Below are 21253 nucleotides of genomic sequence, written 5' to 3' on the forward strand. Positions count from 1 at the left end.
TCAAGTGCCCCATCTTCTCCAAGCCTACTGTCAGCAACGCTTGCCAGACTGCTTGCAAGTATCAGCTTGACCAGTGCCTGGCTGCCAACGACCTCACCTGCCTCGTCAACAAGGGCGGTCTTTCTCGCCGCGAGCTGGAGCAGTCCGGCGCTGATGACAAGACCCATGGCAAGCGCACTCTGGGACTCATCAAGGATCTCATTTGCAAGAAGCAGTACGCTGCCTGCGTCCTGGCCAACAAGAAGATTGATACCAGCAGATGCCAGAGCTACTGCCAGAAATAGACCATCAAAAATGAGGTGAATCTGTATAATGATGGATTTTTACTTAATTAGTTTCATTGACTTTCTTTAATTTCTTTATTCTATAAATATATTTGTTTATTCAACAACACCATTTTGCCCTTTAACCAACTTTATATCGTTGATGCCCAGGTACCTGAAAAGGGTTTGGAGAGGGTGCCCCCGAAAGGCCTGCATATCGTTACTCAACGCCTTCTTCAGGGTCTCTTTGCCGACCAAGGCCACCTCTTTGTTCTGCTCCGGCGTGCCCCATCCGGGCGTGTTCGAGCCAAAAGCGATCAAGTGCGCCGCAACGTGGACGACAGCACGCAAGATAAAGGCAAGGTCGACCCTGCCATACCCTTCGGCAAATCCCTCAATGATCCAGATACCGGCATCGATGCCCGCATAAAGCTTGAGCTGCCACAGCTCCGCCACCAGCTGGCCGAAATCTTCCGCCTGCACCCCGAGCTGTGCCATTTCCCAGTCAACGACAAAGACCTGTGTTGTCCCGCCCAAGCCAATGGGGGCGTCGGGAAGCAGGATACTAAAGAAGAGGTTAGAGTTTTGGCGATGATTTGGATTTTGGGAAAAAAAGGATGGTGGTGGTGCTGAACTTACTTGCCGGTCCAAAAGTCTCCGTGAATCACATGGAGGCTCTCGCTGTCGCGCAGCTCGGCGGCGGCCATGTCGGCGACCTGCTGGAACATGTCGCGGCAGTCGCCCACGTCGGGCTGGTGTCGCGCCATGGACTGCGGCAGGTTGTCGTAGTTGAGGCGTTTCTTGATGGCCTGCATCTCCGTGTTGGCGGCGACCAGGTCGCGCAGGGCGCTGTTGTCCCCTTCGCGCACCCATCTATGGAACATGCGCAGCCACATGCCGAGCGACAGGCCCAGCGAGTAGCAGTGCGGCCGCGCCAGCGAGTCCGCAGTCGCCGTCTTGAAGTGCTGCAGCGCGTAGTGCTTCAGGCTCAGCGCCTCGGGCAGGTACTCCTGCACGTTGGTGCTCGTCGCCGGGTTGAAGTACAGCAGCGTCGGCGTCCGGGTGTGGAACGTGAGTATCCTGGGGAATGCTGGGAAACGCGCCATGTACCGTAGAACGGCCTCTTCCACCTTCTGCGACGAGAGAGTGAGCTTTTCTTCTTCTTCTTTTCTTCACGTGAATGTATCAAGCTGGGACCCCTTGGGGCTTCGGGCGAACTTACACAGCGGGCAACGGTAATGGCAAATTCAGGACTCGTGGCGACATAGCCTTCACCGTGCTTTACCACGACATCGCAACGTCCGTCGGGCAGGGGCGCTTGAAGCTTAGCATGGTAGATAAAGTTGGCGTTGCCGCCGGACAGTGCCCGCAGTGAGGTGGCTGCGTAGGGCGTATCCGCAAGCTCTTTTTGCACTGCGGCTTGGATTTCTGCTGCTGTGCTTTTGGCCATGATGCAAAGTTCGATTGGCGGCTGCAACCAACGGTCGGCAAGTTTCACTATAGACGCAGAAAATTGCCAAAAAACAAACTGTATAAAATGGCGAGTAGTTGGTGAAGATGAATGCTGAACTGCAAGATGGATGCGGAACTGCAAGAGTGAAATCTACTTTGGTGATCCGCGACTATTTTTAGCATTCGCCGTGTGACTCATTGATTCAAAGCCAATAACATCGCGACCGTTCATCAACCCCGCTTTTGCAACAACGCACTTCCGAGACTTCACTCAAGGCTTTCAGTTTAGTCATTCCATTAACTAACAGAAATGCTTCTAAACGGGCTTAGGCTTCTACCACGAACAACGAGCAAATGCAGGACAAATATCAAGAGGAAATAAACAATTCCCTCGCCCGTTTTTTCTTATTATACAGGCAAGCTTATTTACTGCTTCTACTACATTTAGGAATAACTCTTGCGGACAGCTGTTTCGCTGTAACTTGTCCGACCAATCGTTCATCTCCATCCAGATCCAGCTGCATCCATCATCAAATCTGCCAACCGGGACATTAGTAAAAGGCTAGACCCCAAGATTGACTTCCGTACACGACTGCGCGTCTTGGTCCTTTGTTCTGAACCGGCTCGGGAACCGCCAAGCGAAGAGGACAGTGACCACGAACATGGGAAGAGAGTCAAAGACGTAGAGGGTCCACTCGTGAGACAGGGCGTAGCCTGTTTGTCCCTGGACGTACTCAATCACCCTGAAAATGGAGCGAATCATGATGAGCAAGCTGACGCTGTAGAGCATGTGCAGGCCAGACTCCCAGGGGCTTGCGGACGATGCAGATTTGGTCGTGGGCGACGCCTGGATCCGCCGATGAAAGATGACGGAAAGGACACAGAACAGGCCAAACATGGCAATCTGAAGGCAAAGGCCAATGATGATGATTCTTTCCGCCTACTGCGCGAGGCCCGGTTTTTGCACGACGGAAAGACCGGCGCCGCCTCCCTGCACAACGAAGGAGAAGACGTCGCCCAGGACAAAGGTCATGGTGATCTTGGAGGGTTTGATGGGTGTGTGCCCGTGGCCGTTCACACTTGTTATGATACGCCCGAGAACCATGTATATGGACGCGGCGAAGAGGATCGGCGCCACCAGGAGGAACATGTTTTGCACGACGTAGGGCATGAGCTTTCCCGTGTGGTTTCGCGCCCCCGCTCGAACACCGTATCCGACGACTTCCACTAAAATAGACAATTTAGCAGGAGATTCTCAAAACAGAATGTTCCAGGCTGCGCAACGGCTGGAGACGTACAGAAGCATCCGATGAGGAACACGGTACAGAACCAAGCTTTTGTCCTCCACATCTTCCAGCTGAGATAGAGAAAGGAGCCCAGGAAGAGCAGGAGGAAGAGAACGGCAGCACCCAGGTTTGGAAGAAATCGCCAAAGATACAAACCGCCCTTGGTAGGCTCAACCCCTGGGACAGGATCCATGAGACCTGTGGTGGACATTGTGGCGGCTGAGGACGTGTGGACGTGAAAGAAGGATGAGTCGCCCGGGGGCAGAGGCGTGCAGAGATTGGAAAGAGACGTTGCCCGAGCTCATGATCGATGGGGACATGAATGGTTTTAACATTTCCAAAGTCAAATTGCCGCTTATTGCGTTCCACACTCCAATTGCGTTTTCGATGGCGGGTCTACGCGTCTCGTCTTTTTGAAGTCGTTGAAGACGTATGCCTTATTCGCAATGATGGGAAGTCGGGACAGGGGGAAGAAGTCTCGAGTGCCAATCGCATTGGGACCCGAATGCATAAAAGTGGAGCGCGTAAATGGCGACTAACACGGAACGTTGGCAAGGGCTCGCATGGACTCATGTGGCATGGTCGATGACGCAGTTGTGGCCCCGTCGGCCAATGAAGAGTGGTGCGTCGAAGTTTGGACTCGTCTGCGGCTGTGCCAATCTTACCAAGAGAGGCTACGGGTATGGCCCTCTCTGCGTGGGACAAGCAGCTAGTTCTCGACAACGTCCCCGGAGATGCCAGGACTTGGACTAGACGGGACGCAGGTGCCAACCATAGTCTGCGGCCAGTGAAGCCAGCGCTCCCAGCCTGGCCCTATGTTACTGCTGATGCTGTTAAGCAACCAATGCCCTGTATCACCAAAGACCCAAATACGCCGGGACCAATGCAGCAGTACGGCAAAGAAGGCGAGGACGAGCATAGGTTCGGGCCGGCCGGCACCCGCCGCGTCTAAAAAGTCCTGGCTGACCATCTGAGGCCACGAGAAGGACACGAACATGCACGTGTAGTCACCATCTTGCGTGGCGCGCCTGTCCAGCTTGGCGTCTATGGCAACCTGGAGCAGATTCAGGGCTTCTAGGCAGCCGGCCCTGACCTCGTCGCTCAGGCCTAGGCTGTCCTGAACCAGCAGCCGAACGAGGGCCGTCTGGTTGCCCTTGCCCTTTAGGGTGGAGAGGACGAGTCCCTGCTCCATAAACTCGCTCAAGATCTCGAAGTCCTCGCTGCCCTGGGTGAGCCCGCTCCAGGCCGTCTTGGTCATGGCGCGCACGCCGCGCAGCACCTCGACGAGCTCAAAGAAGCGCGGCAGCACGCGGCTCCGCGCCGCCGTCTCCTCCTCCAGCGTCCAGTCGCCCTGCATGCGCATGCCCACGAGCCAGCTGAAGAAGACGACGGCCAGCAGCCACGGGTTGCGCGCCTCGGCCTGCACCACCTCGGCGGAGAAGAGCGCGACGGCGCGCGCGTGCAGCCGCGCCGAGTGGGCGCGGTGCGTCGCCCGCTGATCCGGCTGCACGAGGGCCAGGTGCGTGGCAGACACGGCAAGGATCTCCGTCATGAGGTACTCGCAGTCCATGGCCATGTCGACCAGCTGGCTGGCCGACAGACGGCTGCCTTTGCGCGGTGGCGAGAGAAGAGGCCGGAAGCTCTCGTCGGTTAGAAAATGCTTGAGCAAACGGAGCTGCGTCATGTCGGCGGCCATGCTCGTGGGCTCCTGCTCCTGCCCCTCCTCGTCGCGTGGAACAAGCCCGGTTTCTGCTGCTGAGGCCGGGGTTGCTGGGCCGGACCGCGAAACAACGCCGCCGGGGAGTCCATTGTGTGGCGAGCGGTACGGACATACCCTGCCAGACTTGACGCAGTGGCCGCAGGCAGGACGCACCTCGTCGCACTGATTGCTGTTAGCTTTCTTTTTTTCTTTTAAATTGGCCTGCCAATTGGGTGCCTGCAGAGGGGGGGCAGCGTTTGCGCAGAGCATGAGGGAACACGCGTACCTTGATACGGCGTCGCTTGCACTCGGCACAGCCCGAGCGGGATTTGTAATGGGAACGGCGCCAAGTTTTGTCCATAGGAAGGTTTGGCCAGTTCTAATATCCGATTGTACGAATAGTCGACAAGGCGTTGTGTGGTGTTGGAGCTAGGTTTCGCAACGAATACGTACATTCGGATTCCTGCGGCTTTCTCGTCCCCACTCTCGTAAAACTCGTATCCCCGCTCTCGTAACTCGTATATCCACATTACCAGGTTGTCACCACACAAACGAACCACTCGGAACTCTGGATCTTATCCACTAGTACTAACTACGTTGAGCTTAGTCTCAAAACTCAAACGAGATGGAAGCTGTCCCATTCCCCGATCAAGAACGCCTGAAAGCGCCACTCCCGCCTGGCCTTGAAAGAGTGAGCTTTGGGGACCGACGGCCGGAATCAACAGCGATATACTTGCGAGCACACTAGGTAAGCACAAATGGCATGGCATGTCTCCTGGTAGTAACATGTAATAGCAATTAAATAATTTCTGTCCACTGCTTTGACATGTCCGTGCCGATATTTACAAGGTTCAACAGGCTACTTCTCCTCCGCCAACAAACCAAGGGAGCACGGTCGCAGGCTATAGATGACAAGCAAGCAGCTTTTCTAGAGCACAAGCAATAAGCCTATATCTCGTCCTGACCGTCCTCAACCGCCTTGTGCATGGGCCGGCAGTACGGAAACCCGCTCTGCTTGTCGATCCTGCAGCTAGTGCCGAGCGGGCAGCGGCCAGCAATCTGCGACCGTGTCAGCAAAGAGCCTCTGCTATCCCATACTTGATGGTATACGTACCAGCCATTCATTGTATTCACTGCACATGTACCAATGACGCGTACTAGACTCGCATCGAAATTCAAGGGGTCCGCACTTGGCCCGTTCCAACATCTCTTTTGACGCTGCCGCGACGGATGCCAGAGCGGCAGAGACGACGATGACGAACTTCATGATGACTGCTTCTAAAGTATACGTGCGATGGGGTGCTCGAGAGGGTCACGGTTGGGGTTCTGTTGAAATGGTAGTTACCAATGGATGAATCAAAGCTGGGAGGACACCTCCAGCTTTATACGTTTGTGCCTCCAAGCGACAAGATACTATTGCTTTGTCTCGGCTCATCTTAGGTGTAGCTGCGAAGCTTAGTACCAAGTCTCTATCGACTGCGCAGATAAGACATACAGACAATGTCTCGGAAGCGGCCTTTTGCATGAAACGTATCAACTGTTGTGCCTCCTCGCCGTCAGCCGAAGCCACAGATCGGCATCATCAAATGTTGAATATCATTTCCTGGTAGCGTGAATAAATCCCCGCAAGCGATCCGCCTCTACTTGGCGAGCAAGCTAAAGAACGCCTGCAAGCTCCACTCCCGTCTGGAATTGCCAAGGCCACAAGCAGCCCATCGCGAGGCGATGACGAATATACAAAACTGCCGACTGTACGGATAGTCTATACGTACACCTGTATATAAATCAGAGCAAGTACCGCCTTAGCATGAACTGCGACTAGTACCCCTCCAGATCTCGCCAGCGCAACACGCAGCTCATCACCATGATCCCACCACTTTATCCCGGCATCATGCCTTCCTCAGCATGCTCATCGAGCGCTCTGTCAATGCCCAGTCTGCCCGGCGCCGAATTCCTGTCCCTCAAAGCGAATGTCGTCTCCAACGTCACCGGGCACGTACCCGTCGGAGCGTACCTGAACCACGGTGATGCCACCTTGGCCGGCGTCAACTACTGCAACATCACCGTCTCCTACACCCACCCGGGCCAAGGCGACCGTCTCACCGTGCTGGCCTGGCTGCCCATCGATACCTGGAATGGGCGGCTGCAGGCGATTGGCGGCGACGGATGGCAGGCTGGCTTGAACTATGCTGCGTCTCTGAGCATGCGCGGCGCTGTCGGAGAGGGCTACGCGACACTGACCACCGACGGCGGGCTGGGCACCTCGCAGTCCCCGGCCGACTGGGGCCTGCTCAGCCCCGGAAACGTGAACCTATATGATCTGCAGAACCTGGCCTCGACCTCGTTGAACGACATGTCCATCATTGGGAAAAGCCTGGTGGAGAAGTTTTACGGCCGACCTCCTCGGTACGCATACTTTAACGGCTGCTCACAGGGCGGGCGCCAGGGCCTCATGCTCGCCCAGCGGTACCCCGCGGCGTTTGACGGAATTGCAGCGGCGGCGCCCGCCATCAATTGGACGAAATTCTTCATGACGGGGTTGTGGCCCTCGTACCTCATGAGAAAGGCAGATTCGGTGCCGCCGCCGTGCGAGTTCAACGCCATCCGGGCCGCAGCCATACGGGCCTGCGATATGAACGACGGGGTCCCTGATGGCATCATTTCAGGCCGCTGCGACTTTGACCCCCATTGCGTAGTTGGTCGCGTCATCAACTGTACCGACTTTGGGCAGTTGCGGCGCATATCTGCCCAAGCGGCCGATATCATGGAGGAGACTGTAAGTCACGCCCCCACAGCCTACAAATCGATGCACGGTGACTTACACGGCAGGACAGTGGAGAGGGCCGACAAAGATCGACGGCTCGCCGATCTGGTACGGACTCGGCAAAGATGTGCTGGTTACCGGATCGATGACCGATGTCGCGATTGTGCCGATCGAGTGCCAGAGGAACGGGAGTTGCACTGCGGGCAATTTCACGTTGGCGGACGATTGGATCAAGTATTTTGTTCTGAAAGACGCCGACGCCGACACCTCCGCCCTGAGCCACCAAGAGTTCGACGACGTCGCGCACATGTCCCATCAACAGTACGACTCCATCATCGGAACCAGCGATCCTGATCTCTCCGCCTTTCGCCGACTCGGCGGAAAGATGATTACGTATCACGGAACCGTGAGTCCGCAGCCCGCCCTGCCGCCGCAGAAACCACCGCTGACAGCAAGCCAACCCCCCGGGACCTAGAGCGACTCTCTGATTCCTGTCGACGGAAGTATCGAGTACTACAAAAGGGTCCTCGCGTTAGACCCCGACGCGAGCGACTTTTATCGGCTGTTCCTCTCGCCCGGCCTTCGCCACTGTTTCGGCGGCGCCGGCGCATACCCGCACTCGACGTTTGAGTCTCTGCGGAGGTGGACGGAGGACGGCACGGTGCCTGAGACGCTGGCCGCGGCAAGCGTCGGCTCGGAGAGGACCATTCACCGTAATTTATGTGCTTTTCCCCGGGTGCCGGTGTACAACGGCCAAGGTGACTGGACGTCGGCGGAGGCGTTCCACTGCGCTTGAAGCTTTTGCTTCGAACCCAGAAGCGTCACTTGTGGCGTTTTATTTTCTTCGGCTTTTGCTTTCTAATAACATAGTTTAATCAAAGTCGCCAGCTCTCGAATTCTCCGATGGCTAGGTGGACTCGCTGGTTGGTACCTCGAGTGACCGAGTACGCAGTATCTGCTGTCTCCTTGCAACAACGTTCCCGGGGCCATGAACTGACGTGTGAAGATTGAATTTCGATATTGGCGGAAAAGCTTTGGGTCAACCCTTGGTACTCGCGGACATAACCAGCGTTTGGTGTATAACTAAGCGTGTGGAATGCTGGCTGAGCAGACTCTGGCCAGTTGTAGCCATATTGTGGGAATGCTTGCAAAGTAAAACTGTGTAACACGAACAATCCCTGTTTATGAAAAAGTTTGTGATGCAGAGGACCGTTTTGCGTGAAGACAACATTACCCCTCTCGCTTTCGCCAGGCAGCAGCGCACATGACAGCTGTGGTTAGTGAACCAGGCTACTGTCAGGGGCGCAACAGACAACCTTTTCCATCACACACACCATGGCGAAGTCACCCCTCGACCGTCAAATTCAGGCATGTTCATAATATATATATAAATCTCATAGGAGCACTTACTAACTAGGTCTTCGTCTAGTTTCGCTTCAAGGGGGCCTTGGTATCAGCATGGGGCCATAACTTTGACCACATCCACGACAATGTACTAGGCCTTCGAATTGCTCGCACTGCTTTCCAGGAGTATATCTCTAACGCTCTTAATCGGCTGCCGCAATTCCTCAAAAGAATCGCCAAGTTCCTTATGCCAGCGTATTTCTTACCAGCCCGTGTCGTAATGAAGACGCTGAAACCCGGCTGGCAGGAGGAATTCGATAATGAAACGGCCATGTACGAGAGGCTCAGGCCGCTTCAGGGCCATAGAATACCGGAATTTCTGGGCCACGCCACACATGAGGGGTCACCGGCCATTCTATTGTCTCATATCGAAGGGGTACCGTCGTACAAGCAGGATCCAAGTTGCCCGATGGCCGCAGAGCAATTCGAGAAGCTGGTCGAGGAGGCACTGTGGGAGTTGACCAAGTATGGGGTTGCATATGGCGATACCAAGTTGGATAATTTCCTCATATCAGATGGCAAGGTAAAAATCGTCGACTTGGAGGTTGTGTTTGAGGTTGAGCCGCCAGATTATGAGCTCGCGGTTACGTCTCACCTCGACCATCTACTTGGGCAATATCGATTGTATCTGAATGGTTGCTTTGCGGACTTTGGTCCGTCGTGATGCCTACAAGCAGATGACTCTTTGTTTCAGTTTATAGCCTTGTCCCCATCGTTTAAAAACGAACCTAGACTTTAATGAACTTAATCCATTGCCTTGTTGGACACACCGTTATTTAGTAGACCTAGAAGCCTTAGATGGGGCTTTTTTCTAGTTGCCGCTAGTGCGGGCTAGCAAGTCTCTAATAGTAGGTACTCGCCATCACGCAACAATAGCCAGCCATGCCTGTATAAACACACAGACGAATATACAAATTAGGGAGCTCGTCATTCGGCTTAAAGCTAGCCTTGTTCTAGTTAATCGTCATACCTATACTTAATAAAGTCTTCATTATAATATCTGTAGTGTTTTTAGTACTGAACATGCCTCTAGAACTGTACTTTGTGTGACTTTTTATGGGCGGCTCTCCTGAGGCACCTAACCTGTCTTAGGGGTTTAGTCATTCAGTTCCCTCTTCCCTCATCTGCCCACAGGCTTGTCAACTATTCACGTTTCTGCCTCTCAGCACACATTGCAAATCATGTTATCGAGACTGTTGCCGTTACATTGGCTCCGCCGACCGTGGAAGCCGCTTGTCTTCGCCAACGCGAACTTTACTCGGATACCCGAAACTCAAAAGATTGAAGAAGAAAGGTTTCCAGACTATGTCGCCGCTCGATACTACCCAACTCGGATAGGAGAAGTACTGCAGGACCGTTACCAAGTTGTGGGCAAACTAGGCTTCGGGTCCACCTCTACGGTCTGGCTGGCGCGAGATATGCAGTAAGTATCACCGTTTCTGCCGTCATCTTCGTTCGGAACGCGCCAGTTGACGAAAAACAGTCGCCGCTGTTATGTTACTCTCAAAATCTCCATTCAAACTACTTCTATGGGGACAACCATGGAAGAGGAGCTAAAAGTCTACAAACGCATCAGTAATACAGCCACAGCACACCCTGGACGGTCTGCTGTAAGGTCTCTCCTGGACGCGTTTGAGATACGCGGGCCCGGGGACCAACACCAGTGTCTTGTACATGAACCGTTGTACGAAAACGTCACTGCGTTTCTTGGCCGAAACCCGGTCGGGAGACTGCCTAAAGTAATGCTTGCTTACACCCTCCATCGCATTTTTATGGCCTTGGACTATCTGCACACAGAATGTCAGATCATACATACGGGTGAGCTTCACAATCTCCTCCTTGATACATCAATATTTATATTTTTTTTTCCAGATGTCAAGGCAGATAATATCATGTTCGAGTCCTCTGATCAATCCGTTCTCATCGACGTTGAGCAGGGTGAACTCCAAGCACCTAGTCCCAGGAAAGAGCTAGAGGGGAGATGCATCTACACCTCACGGGAACTCAAATTTTCAAAATACATGGGTCTTCCTGTGCTTTGCGATTTTGGAACTACTGTTAAGGGCGGAGTACAACACTTGGAGGAAGCGCAACCGAATATATATCGAGCGCCAGAGGTCCTCTTGCAGGTCCCTTGGACGTACAGCATTGACATTTGGAACGTAGGCTGCATGGTAAGCATAACATCCAACGAGGAACCGCCGATTTTGATTTGCGCTGTTAACAAACTTTGCAGATATGGGACATTTTCGAAGGCGGCTTCCTGTTCACCGGCAAAGATCCAGAACTGAACAGGTACACAAAGCAGGCTCACCTCGCCGAAATGATCAGTCTTCTCGGCCCGCCGCCGCCTGAGTTTCTTGCACGAGGTCAGCTGAGCCACAAATTCTTCACCGACGGCGAATTTTCTGCCCCAGGAACGGTGAACACGGTCACGCTGGAGCAAAGGGAGACATCACTCAGCGGCGAGGACAAGGCCGACTTTCTACGCTTTATGCGGCGAATGCTGCAATGGGAGCCTGAGAAACGCAGCTCAGCAAAGAGCCTGGCCCAAGATGACTGGATTATCAAGCAGATAAAGCAGTAGCCAACTCGGGCGCGATTCAACGAACCGCGGTGCAAGTTGACAGCGTTGACATTCTCGTCACTAGTGGCGTCACGATAGCATGCAGTCTGTAAGATGACTTCTTGCTTCGTGACGGCTCCATGCACGAATTGATACCGCAATGGCAATCAGGTTCGATTGTCCATGCCCAGTCGGAGAAGAATACATCCCTACTCACTGTAAACGCGAGTGATTTGAGCTTGCAAAAACGTCATGTACATCTTTTATCGTGTATTTTATCATTGATAGACCTAGTTACGATACCCCGTCCCCATTCTGTCACCCGCCTTTTGGTAGCCGGCGGATCTTGGCCGAGAGGTAGACGTCAATCGTCGGACAAAGCGGCGCAAACCCACTGATCCATACTATCATTCTGGCCACCGGCTACGCTCGTAATCACGACACGCCCATTTCACCATCCAGTCGCATTCCAGAACTTGCTGCGCGGTGTAGCGCTCCTCAGGACTGTATTTCAGCATTCCCTTCATCATGTCCAGAAACGCAGCCTCTTCCTCCGCACAAAGCTCCACCATGTCGGCCTCTCTGCGATACTTTTGGACACGGTTTCGAAAGGTTTGCTCTATTCCTGGCCAAACATGGCGACCTTCTTTCGGTTGTCCATCCTGGTCAAAATATTCATCCCGATGCTTCCAAATCGTGTACCAGTTATCAGGAAGTGGCCCCATGATGTCAACAATCTCGCACATGACCTCTTCCTCTGAGCGGAAGGCGCTGCTGAAGAGAGCCTGCATCCCTATAATATCCCATATTGCGGTCGCGAGGCTCCAGATGTCTGCAGAAAAGGATAGCGGTGCATCGGGTTCAAAAAGGGCCTCCGGGGGCCGGAAGTCTACCGGCGTATGGCAGTCCTTGCCCAGACGAACGTCCGTGTCCGGCTGGTATGCCTCTCCAAAGTCGCTCAAGACTATTCGTGCTTCCGGCAATGAGAAATCTTCCGAGTCTTTTCCCATGTACAGTGGTGTTGTAACCATTGCCGGCACATTCGGCGTCAGGGGTTGGCCATCGCGACGCGAGACTGTGTATGAATCAGGGCTGCCATATTGTTTTCGAAACTCCGGGATGGATAATTTATCAATGCTAGTTTGTGCCTGTACCAGTATATTGCTAAGATGGATATCTATAATGATTAGCCGGGCGCGCGAGCTATAAAGATGCAATATTGGCGCTCACCTCCGTGAACAAAGTTTTGTGAATGGACGTAAGCGACGGCGAGAACCAGCTCATACGCCATAGCACGGGCAACGTCAAGATGGAATAGCTGGCCGAATGAGCACTTCCTCAGGTCGCAGAGGGCAAGCGCAGTAGTGTAGCAGGGATGCGAGCCGTTGGGGCCGCTGACGGTGAACTCGTCCAGCAAATGCGGAATGTTTTCAAACCCTGGAGCTTCCGGCCGTGCACCGAGAGCCCGAAGAATCGGCACCTCACGCGGCAGAGAGTCTGCAATACCCACTTTCAGCGCAAGGTACCGCTGCTCTTGGGAGTCGTGAACAAGCCAGATGATCGACCAACCGCCGTGGCCCAACTTGTCGACCACGTCATATCGATTGTGTATCCTGTCGCCCACCAGAACGGGATGAAAGCCTCCCGGTTCGTACCTGTCCAGAGGCTCTGTCCCGTCAGCAACAACTTCGCGATAAACCGCTGCGGAATAGCTTCGCCTTGAGGGTGACCTCTGGCGTGTAGAGAACGGCGGTCGAGGGGCCGGCGAACCCAGGCGCAAAACGGGGGATATCAGCGATGCACGAGGGATACAATGGGAAGCCCTTTGAAGAGCACACCACCCCCGGGGAAGCATCTGTTCTGATTGCTGCAAGTTCGTTCACGGTCGAAGAGGTTTGTGTCGGCGCAGTTTTTCTGTAGGTACTAACCTGAGGCAAAGGTAATCACAGTGCTTATTCTAGGGACTGCCTACCAAATGAGGCTGGAGGCGCCAGAATTGATGTTTGCAGCAAAAGAAAATACAACACGTACCTGTCGCTCTCGCATTTGATATCAGTTCTCAGCGGCAAAGTATTATGCTATAATAGAGAACTGTTGAGGTTTTACCTTTAATTCTCGTGCCATGTGTACGGATTACAGATGACCTCGTCCTATACACTTCACTGACCCTAGGCACTCGCGTGCTAAGGACGTAGGTGGCTCTGCAAGGTGAAGATTAAAATAATAATAAAAATACTTTATCAATGTATAAGTAAAATAGAATAAACATAAAAGATGGAGCGAGTGAATTTCACTTATAAAATAGTATTATTTGTGTATTGTATTCGCTGTGCTGCTGTGCTCCAGTTGGTCCTGCGTTCTGGTCCTATTACGATTCTGACCAGAACGCCTAATATTACCTAGGTAGTTACGGGGTGCGAATGATGGCGCCTAGCCGGCCCTCCGCCCCATTTGTTGAGTCGGGCAGGCTGTGTGCATACAGTAGGCCGCTGCTAGGCTTTCAGAATCAACATGTCGAGATGTCACCATGCCCGGCTTCCGAGTACTTCGCCAACGCCGCGGCGCCGCTGACGTTCATCCTTGGGGGCGGTGGGGGAGCTGAAGCAAAAACTCACAGAGCCTTCATTGTGAGTCACCCGACACATCTTCATAAAGCCACGGATCGCCAAGTAATTCTTTCGCCGTGCTTCGCTCCTTCGGGCACCACCTGATCATTCGTTTCGCGAAGTCGAGAAATCTGCTCTTCTCCTCATCACTAATCTTGGTTATGGTGTTTTCGAATCTGAAGTCTTCCGGCACTGGGTGTTGGCTTCTCAAGCTGCCTGTACACGATTATTAGGGTTGGTTGCTTTAACATGAAGTATACTGACCTTGAGACTCGTAGAACTTTGACGTTCGTTTACCAGAAGAGAGCAAACCTTCTGGTGGTGGCCCTAAAAGCGCAGTGAGCTGAGCTAGATGGGCCAGGTCGCTATACTCATCACCATTGTGCAAATCAACGGGATGAAATAGTTTCTGACCTTCAAGCAGGTCCCATAGCTTGAAGAATATGGACTTTAGCATAGAACCGAATATCTGACGCGGATCAATTCGAAAACGTACCATGACACCGAGGCTCCATATGTCGGCGCTGTATGTATAGCCGGCATCAAGAATGACTTCTGGGGCGCGATAGGCTTCCGCTTGAATGCACCCGGTATGCTGTGTTTTACCAGACACAGAAAGACCAAAATCGCATATTTGGATTAGTCCAGCGGGTCGCTGAAACTGGCCATAATTGTTTCGCGATAGATAGATAGTTCGTTCATCAGTGACCTTTTGAGGCAACGGGTGGCAGTACTCGTCCCGGGCATCACTTTCCAGGATAGTCGAATCTTCAATCTTGACCAACACATTATCCGGCTTCAAATCTAGCTCAAACTTAGCATTTTAACCGGAAGCCCAAGTCACAAGGGCAAATACCAGTATGAATGACATGGCATTCTGAATGCAAGTAGTCCAGGCCATGTAGAATCATTTGCACAATAACCTTGAGGATATCCGGGGGTATCACATCCCCCTGATACCTACGACAGTAGAGCCACAACGGCTCTCGTAGGGGTTCAAAAACGAGACACAGGTGACGACCAGACGTGCCGTCAATGGTAAAAGAGTCCAATAGCTTCCGAACGAAATTCCAGCCCTGGTGTCTAGTGTTTTGTCGAGAAATATGCTTCATGATCGCAAGTTCGTTTTCAGCTTCATCGCGGAAGGATTTGCGCGTCACAGCGCTTATCTTGACGGCGACGTACCGCTCTCTCGTCCAACGCCAGCTACACCATGGTTAGCGGAGGTGTCACATATGGGAGGATTTGAGTGAAGCTAGACCGGCGCAGGTCTCTAGCCAACCAGACTGTTGAACTGGACCCGTAGCCGACCTTGGTGGCAATTTGGTATCTTTCGTTCAGCACTTGGCCGAGTCGGGCTGGATAGAATAGACTAGGATCATAGTATGGTGTCTTTTCCTCCTCGAGCGGAAGAAGCGGATCAAGCCGCGGAGCAACTGCAGACGATGGCGGCCATCGGGTGTGGTTGAAGAACATAAGTGGCCGGGTCTTGCAAAGCTTGATGGGAAACATGAGATTTGTGAGGCCTAGGAAGGACTCAAGGACTTGGCTTTCACAGACAGAATGCTCCTGCTCTACTGCATCGCCTCGGCTGAATGTCGCGGTAGTTGGGGATGACGCACGCGTGTGTTTCCGTTAGAGAAGCCTCCTACCATAGGACGCAAGGCAAAGCGAGGAGGCAGATGATAGTTGATTTGATGCTTGATTGGTCTTGTTGTTTATTCCAAGCGTCTGTGGAGGCCAAGAAGGCCGCCTGTAATGGCTTAGTCATCAGGGGTTGGATACGACTTAACAGAATCTCTATGTAGTTACCTAGGTACCTAGGTAGGTATCTAGCTAGGTAGGGGTAGGCTTATGTCTTACAATGGCACATCATTCTGCCATGCGTATTCACAATCGCGCCTCCATCCTTCACAAAGTTCGCACAAACATTGGCTTCAATCCTTCAAGTAAATTACAAGGACTTGCCGAAAGCACACTGTGTGCTACCAGAAAGTGGTGTCTCAAAGTGTCCATGCCCCTCGGGCGCGCCTGAACCACCTTCCCATTTTCATCGATTATTGCATTGACGGCTGGACGGTCTATTCCGATGGGATCGTATGATCCAGTGGTATCTTCGAGTTCAAATTGTGGTGATACCAGCTGTGATGGCTAATCGCAGTTGAGTAACGGCGTCCATGATGGCCCTGTGCTCTAGAAAAAGCCTCCTCCCGCATGCGAAAGGCGGCCTCCGTCGGTATTTTAGGGCGCTCTTGTTGCGGTTTATCTGGGTAACTGTCCTTCTCGTCGCGGAGTTCCGGGGTGTCTTCGTCATCTGCGGCTGTTTCACACCCCTCGCTGAAGGTGTAATTTAGCACATGCTGCTTAGCTCTATGAGAACCCATTCAATCCAGGAGTGACATGTTCATCTTCCGAGGTAGAGATCGTGGTCGCAACCAGGAAGCCGGTGTTTGCTGTCCCGATTCCTTTGTCCGCAGTGAACAATCATCTGCCACTTTGGCGCAAAAGGCTAGGGGTGCCGGGAAATTTACTGCTCAGCTCGGGACGCTACTACGAGGGAGCAAGAGTGGCTAAAAGCAAATGATTACACTTTCCAAGCTTGGTTCAAGATGACTCTGCTGCGGCATCGGCAAAGGCTTCTGTAAGCCTCTCTATATATCTCTTTTGGTCGTCTAGTTTTTGGTCGATGATGCTAGGCAAATTGCGTCGGTAAAGACGGGAGCAGAATCTAAAGTATGCTCCATTTTCAAGCTCTTCGTCAGGAAATGCAAAGCAACCTTTCAGGATACGCTCATAAAAGAGATCTGTGAAAGATACCGGGTCTCGTAGTGCCAAGGGGACCCAAAATGTGCCACGATCCCATGACTGCTCCATGATAGACGAGAGTGGGTATTGACACTGCTGTAGCTTCTCTTCGCGTCTGATGTGCTCCATAAACTCTGTATGTATAGGCGCAAACTCAGTAGAGGTGACTTGGTCGATAAATGCACCATCTAGCCAGTATGGGGTCTGTAGATATTCGACTGGTAAGGAGCAGGCGAATTCTAGGTCAATGATATAGGTGATATTCCAGTTCTCGTCAACGAAGATATTGCTTCGATGAAGATCAGTCAAGGAAAATACGAAAGGACCATTGCGAAGGTCATCTCGAAAGAGTTGTGGGAATGTAAGCTTGGCGCCAGCGAGGCTGGCCATCTGGCGCCAGGCATCCTCACGGTCGACTATTGCGTTGGGCTGCTTAAAGAAGCGAGTCTCAAAGGCCGCCAGCTGAGAGAATGCAAAATCTTCAACATTAGAGAACGTTGTGCGCCGAGGCAAATGGAGAGGCAGCCCTTCATTCTCGTGTGTGGCAGTAGTAACACTTATAGGACGATTGTCCAAGTGCAAATACCCGTGACTGTCAAGGCGGAAGGCTCCGATACGGGGCAAGGGAACCCTCGCAAGCGAAACTATTATCCTCGCTAGGTCTCCTTGTAGATTTTGTAGACAGGCATTATCATCGCGCTTCTCGTCCCAGGAGTGTGACAGAGTCTGCCCAGAAGTGACCGTTTCAAGAAGCAGATAACTGACGTCAAGGGCTGCCAGACGGCTCGAAGAATGGGGGACATATTGTGAAGGTTGCTGCAGGCCAAAAGCCGCTCGAAAAAGCCGTCGAGCTTCGTGGAGCCAGCGTGACCACCAGGGAAGGAGGCTGACATTCGTGAACTAGTGGAATAGTGAGATTAGATCAGAAACGGGGATCCGAAGGCAAGGGCGCTCACCCTCTGATTCGTAGATAGCCCGAAACCGTACAGCTTCGGTATAGGAACAGAGGGGCAGTTCTCCTCGAGCCAGGCATACGTGGCCGCCTCGCAGTTGAGCTTTTCATCCGCGTTGCCGGGGTTCGCTGCTTCGCCGACGCGGTACGGTAGGGGAAAGCGAAGAATGGCGTGGGGGACGGTCGAGTGCGCAGGGTCGCCATTGACGTTGAGCGGTATGACCAGATTGAAGGATCCATGCTGCCACCATTCTTGGGGGGCGATTTCAATGTCGGCTGGCTTGGTACCCAAGTGGTGCGCGATGACCTCGGCCAGAACAGCGCGATGCTCTTCTACGTAGCTGTAGAAGGCGAGCTTAAGCAGTGGGTACTGTAACGCGTGAAGGACATTGGCGCTCCGGGCTGTGGCAGAAGAGAATGTGATGGGACCGGAGAGCAAATTGCGCGTTGTCATGGCGGGGTTTCAAGGCGATGGCGATACCGTAGGAAGTGAAATGTAAACTGGTCAAGGGCAAGTTCGAGGGGCGCGAGTTGCCAGACGACGGCTCAACGCGGAGTCATGTGACAGAAAGTATGCAGGGAGCCTAAGGAGTTGCAGAAGAGCCAATAGGAGCAAGTCAGCAAAGCGCATTCCTTTTAAAGAATGACAAGAGCCAGTACTTTAATAACTGACTGAGTGCTGAACTGTTGCGGGCGGGCTTGCACGAGTCGAAGTCCTAATAATATATATAGCTCGAGTCGCTACTGCCCTAGCGCAGCGCTCATTCTTTTAAGTTGACTCATGGCGAATTACCAGCAAGTTCTCGTTGCGCCACCAGCATGACACAAGTAATGCTTTACGACCGTAGACTATCTAAAGGATCTATATTTTTTTATGAATTTTCCCTCCAAAGAAGATATATACTCCTTTGATGTATTTAGTCTTACTACCACCCCTCAAGTACAGATTCCATCCTATTAACTATACTTTAAATACCGCTTGTATACTTGGCTTAAAAGTAGCATATAAATAACTAGAAATACTTTCCTAAATAGTATAGGACTAGGATCGGCTGTCGGCTAGGAAGAATTCGTTCAAAATGTGGCGGAGGTCTTGATCCATCTCCAGTGCAGCCGCCTGCGTGACTCGGATAGACGCGGGGACATCTTTTGGGGTGATAATCTCATCAATCTTTTCCTTCAGCTGAATGCCAACCTGGGCGTCGTAGAGAATAGGGAAAATGAGGGACTCTGAGTCGTTGACAGCCAACTGCCTGTTTGGGCCGAGATACACAATGGCCGTGGCGCCCGGGGCTATGCGACCGAGGTTCACCACGGTACCATTTTCCACCGACTCCGTGGACACCGAGGTCATTGAGACACCGCCAATGGAAGCACTAATCCCGTCATGATTACGAACGCCCAGCAGACGCACACTCCATGTTCGCGAATAGGCCAGCGCCCCGCTGCGATTCGGCCCAATGGAGAGAATGCCCCGGCGTTGGTCAAAAGAGATGGACGTCTTGACCCACGGCGCCTTGTCCGCGGCCCCTTGGAAACTCTCATCTTCTTCCAGGATATCAAAGTGCCCATCGGCCCCCACCACGGCCACAATCTCAAAGCCCTGCGGATTCGCAGCGCCATTGGACCCGTGCCGGTCCGCATCAAGCGGAACAATGGCACCCTGGCGCATGAGAACAGGCATATTGTCGAGCGTTCTGCTCAGCCAGATGCTGCGATTGCCATCATACACCACACCGGTAAAGAAATCGACCCAAGTGCCCGGAGGCAGCCACGCCTTGACCTTGCCCGTCTTGGTGTCGCGGTTCTGCCGCGCCGTAATGGGCGCGACCAGCATCTGCGAGCCAAAGTAGTACTGGTTGGGCACGCCGTACGCTTCCTCGCGCTCCGGGTACGCCCAGTACATGGGCTGGACCAAGGGTTCGCCATGCTCGGCCGCGCGGCGGTTCATGGTGTGCAGGTACGGGAGGAGCCTGTGGCGGAGGCGCATAAACTTGATGACGACGTCTTGCGGTCCCCGGCCGGAGCCGGTGGGCAGCTTCCACGGCTCCTTGGTGACCCATCGGTTCTTGGTCGAGTGCAGGCGCATCACGGGCGACAGGACGCCGAGCTGCACCCAGCGCGCCGTCAGCTCGTCGTCGCGGCGGCCGCCCATGTGGCCGCCAATGTCGTTGGACCACCAGCCGTAGCCAATGTTGCTGGCCGTGGCGGTGAATTCGGGCTGGAAGGCGAGCGACTCCCAGCTGGTGATTGTGTCGCCGGAGAAGCCGATGGGGTACCGGTGGCTTCCGGGACCGGCGTAGCGAGAAAAGACCATGGGGTGGCTGCGGTCGTATTTGGGACGGCTCTCTTGTAGGCGCGCATTGTGGCGGAAGTGGAAGTGGTTCAGGACCCAAAGGGGATCAACGCCGGGGAGGGCAGAATGGGTGCCCTGTTGCCAATCGGTCCACCAGAAATCAAGGCCATCATCCTCGATATGGCCGAGGGCGATTCTGAAATACGCCGTGAGGAAATCGACGTCGGTACAGTTGAAAGGGATGGGTTTACCTTGGGATGTGTCATGTCCAAGAACCTCGGCCATCTTGGCGTACACGTCCTCGTATTTTGCGATACCATCGGCAGGATGCTCATTCAATGTCACCTTCAAGTTCCGCTTATGAAGCTCATGCACGAACTTTCGGGGTTCTGGAAAGAGGTTTGTGTCCCAGGAGTAACCCGACCATCCAGAGGCGTTGGCGTCGGCGACGCGCGGATCCCTGACCCAATGCCAGTCCATGTCAATCACAGCGACGGATAGTGGGATGCGCTTGTCCTTGAACGTGTCCATGAGGGCCAGATACGACTCAGCCGTGTATTCGTAGTAGCGGGACCACCAGTTGCCCAGCGCCCAGCGCGGAAGCAGCGGCGGCGGCCCGGAGATATAATAGAGGGCCTTGACGGCGGCGCGATAGTCGTGACCGTAGCAGAACAAGTACGCGTCGACTCTGTCGGGACCGGGTTTCCGCGGTGCGATGAACCCGTGTCTCGTAAAGAGCATGCTGTCGTCGTCCACGTTGGCGAAGCCCTTGCGCGAGGTCACGCCCGGCTCCAGCTGCACGCGACCGTTGACGCCATCGAGGGTGCGATACGTGCCGCCCAGGGTCTCGTAGGTCTCGCCGTAGCGCCAGGTCGTGCCGAGGTGGCCGTAGACACGCACAAAGAGGCCTTCGGGGGAGAACTTGGCCTTGTTGTAGCTGAGGTGGAAGCGCTCCGTGAAGATCTCGAGGGCGTGCTTGGACTCGACGACCCGGTAGTCGGGGACGGCCGTGCACTGACTGCGACGGGCGGCAAAGGCGGAGGGGCGATCTTCAAAGTCGCCGTCCGGGGCCCATTCGTAGCGGAAAAGGCCGTCGGTAAAGATTGTGAAGCGAAAGTGTTCGCCTTTCCGGCCACCAACGAAGGCGGATGATGGCATGA

At 53.6% G+C, this 21253-nt stretch overlaps 10 protein-coding genes across 10 annotated transcripts; 3 read left to right on the forward strand and 7 right to left on the reverse strand.

Annotated features, from left to right (window-relative positions):
- Positions 1–380: 380 nt before the first annotated feature.
- On the reverse strand, positions 381–1713 carry CCM_03505 (Protein kinase-like domain; the record flags this gene model as incomplete). The annotated part of the gene is made up of 3 exons (XM_006668656.1): positions 381–828; positions 903–1396; positions 1486–1713. 3 exons carry the CDS (start codon positions 1711–1713, stop codon positions 381–383), a joined length of 1170 nt encoding a protein of 389 aa, XP_006668719.1.
- A 942-nt stretch (positions 1714–2655) lies between these two features.
- Positions 2656–3212, reverse strand: CCM_03506 (RTA1 domain protein, putative; the record flags this gene model as incomplete). Its single annotated transcript, XM_006668657.1, has 2 exons — positions 2656–2942; positions 3014–3212. 2 exons carry the CDS (start codon positions 3210–3212, stop codon positions 2656–2658), a joined length of 486 nt encoding a protein of 161 aa, XP_006668720.1.
- A 498-nt stretch (positions 3213–3710) lies between these two features.
- Positions 3711–5061, reverse strand: CCM_03507 (C6 finger domain protein, putative; the record flags this gene model as incomplete). The annotated part of the gene is made up of 2 exons (XM_006668658.1): positions 3711–4883; positions 4987–5061. 2 exons carry the CDS (start codon positions 5059–5061, stop codon positions 3711–3713), a joined length of 1248 nt encoding a protein of 415 aa, XP_006668721.1.
- A 587-nt stretch (positions 5062–5648) lies between these two features.
- CCM_03508 (uncharacterized protein) lies at positions 5649–5967 on the reverse strand (the record flags this gene model as incomplete). The annotated part of the gene is made up of 2 exons (XM_006668659.1): positions 5649–5759; positions 5815–5967. 2 exons carry the CDS (start codon positions 5965–5967, stop codon positions 5649–5651), a joined length of 264 nt encoding a protein of 87 aa, XP_006668722.1.
- Positions 5968–6591: 624 nt separating this feature from the next.
- On the forward strand, positions 6592–8260 carry CCM_03509 (feruloyl esterase, putative; the record flags this gene model as incomplete). Its single annotated transcript, XM_006668660.1, has 3 exons — positions 6592–7476; positions 7535–7870; positions 7940–8260. 3 exons carry the CDS (start codon positions 6592–6594, stop codon positions 8258–8260), a joined length of 1542 nt encoding a protein of 513 aa, XP_006668723.1.
- A 539-nt stretch (positions 8261–8799) lies between these two features.
- Positions 8800–9532, forward strand: CCM_03510 (Protein kinase-like domain; the record flags this gene model as incomplete). The annotated part of the gene is made up of 2 exons (XM_006668661.1): positions 8800–8832; positions 8894–9532. 2 exons carry the CDS (start codon positions 8800–8802, stop codon positions 9530–9532), a joined length of 672 nt encoding a protein of 223 aa, XP_006668724.1.
- An 877-nt stretch (positions 9533–10409) lies between these two features.
- Positions 10410–11455, forward strand: CCM_03511 (Protein kinase-like domain; the record flags this gene model as incomplete). The annotated part of the gene is made up of 3 exons (XM_006668662.1): positions 10410–10686; positions 10753–11042; positions 11105–11455. The coding sequence occupies 3 exons, from the start codon at positions 10410–10412 to the stop codon at positions 11453–11455; spliced, it is 918 nt and encodes a 305-aa protein (XP_006668725.1).
- Positions 11456–11841: 386 nt separating this feature from the next.
- Positions 11842–15516, reverse strand: CCM_03512 (protein kinase domain protein; the record flags this gene model as incomplete). The annotated part of the gene is made up of 5 exons (XM_006668663.1): positions 11842–12509; positions 12665–13102; positions 14305–14844; positions 14897–15246; positions 15323–15516. 5 exons carry the CDS (start codon positions 15514–15516, stop codon positions 11842–11844), a joined length of 2190 nt encoding a protein of 729 aa, XP_006668726.1.
- A 1128-nt stretch (positions 15517–16644) lies between these two features.
- CCM_03513 (Aminoglycoside phosphotransferase) lies at positions 16645–18251 on the reverse strand (the record flags this gene model as incomplete). Its single annotated transcript, XM_006668664.1, has 2 exons — positions 16645–17745; positions 17802–18251. The coding sequence occupies 2 exons, from the start codon at positions 18249–18251 to the stop codon at positions 16645–16647; spliced, it is 1551 nt and encodes a 516-aa protein (XP_006668727.1).
- Positions 18252–18839: 588 nt separating this feature from the next.
- Positions 18840–21251, reverse strand: CCM_03514 (alpha-xylosidase, putative; the record flags this gene model as incomplete). The annotated part of the gene is made up of 1 exon (XM_006668665.1): positions 18840–21251. The coding sequence occupies one exon, from the start codon at positions 21249–21251 to the stop codon at positions 18840–18842; it is 2412 nt and encodes an 803-aa protein (XP_006668728.1).
- Positions 21252–21253: the final 2 nt, after the last annotated feature.

Source organism: Cordyceps militaris, assembly GCF_000225605.1.
Source record: "Cordyceps militaris CM01 unplaced genomic scaffold CCM_S00002, whole genome shotgun sequence".
Classification (NCBI taxonomy): domain Eukaryota; kingdom Fungi; phylum Ascomycota; class Sordariomycetes; order Hypocreales; family Cordycipitaceae; genus Cordyceps; species Cordyceps militaris.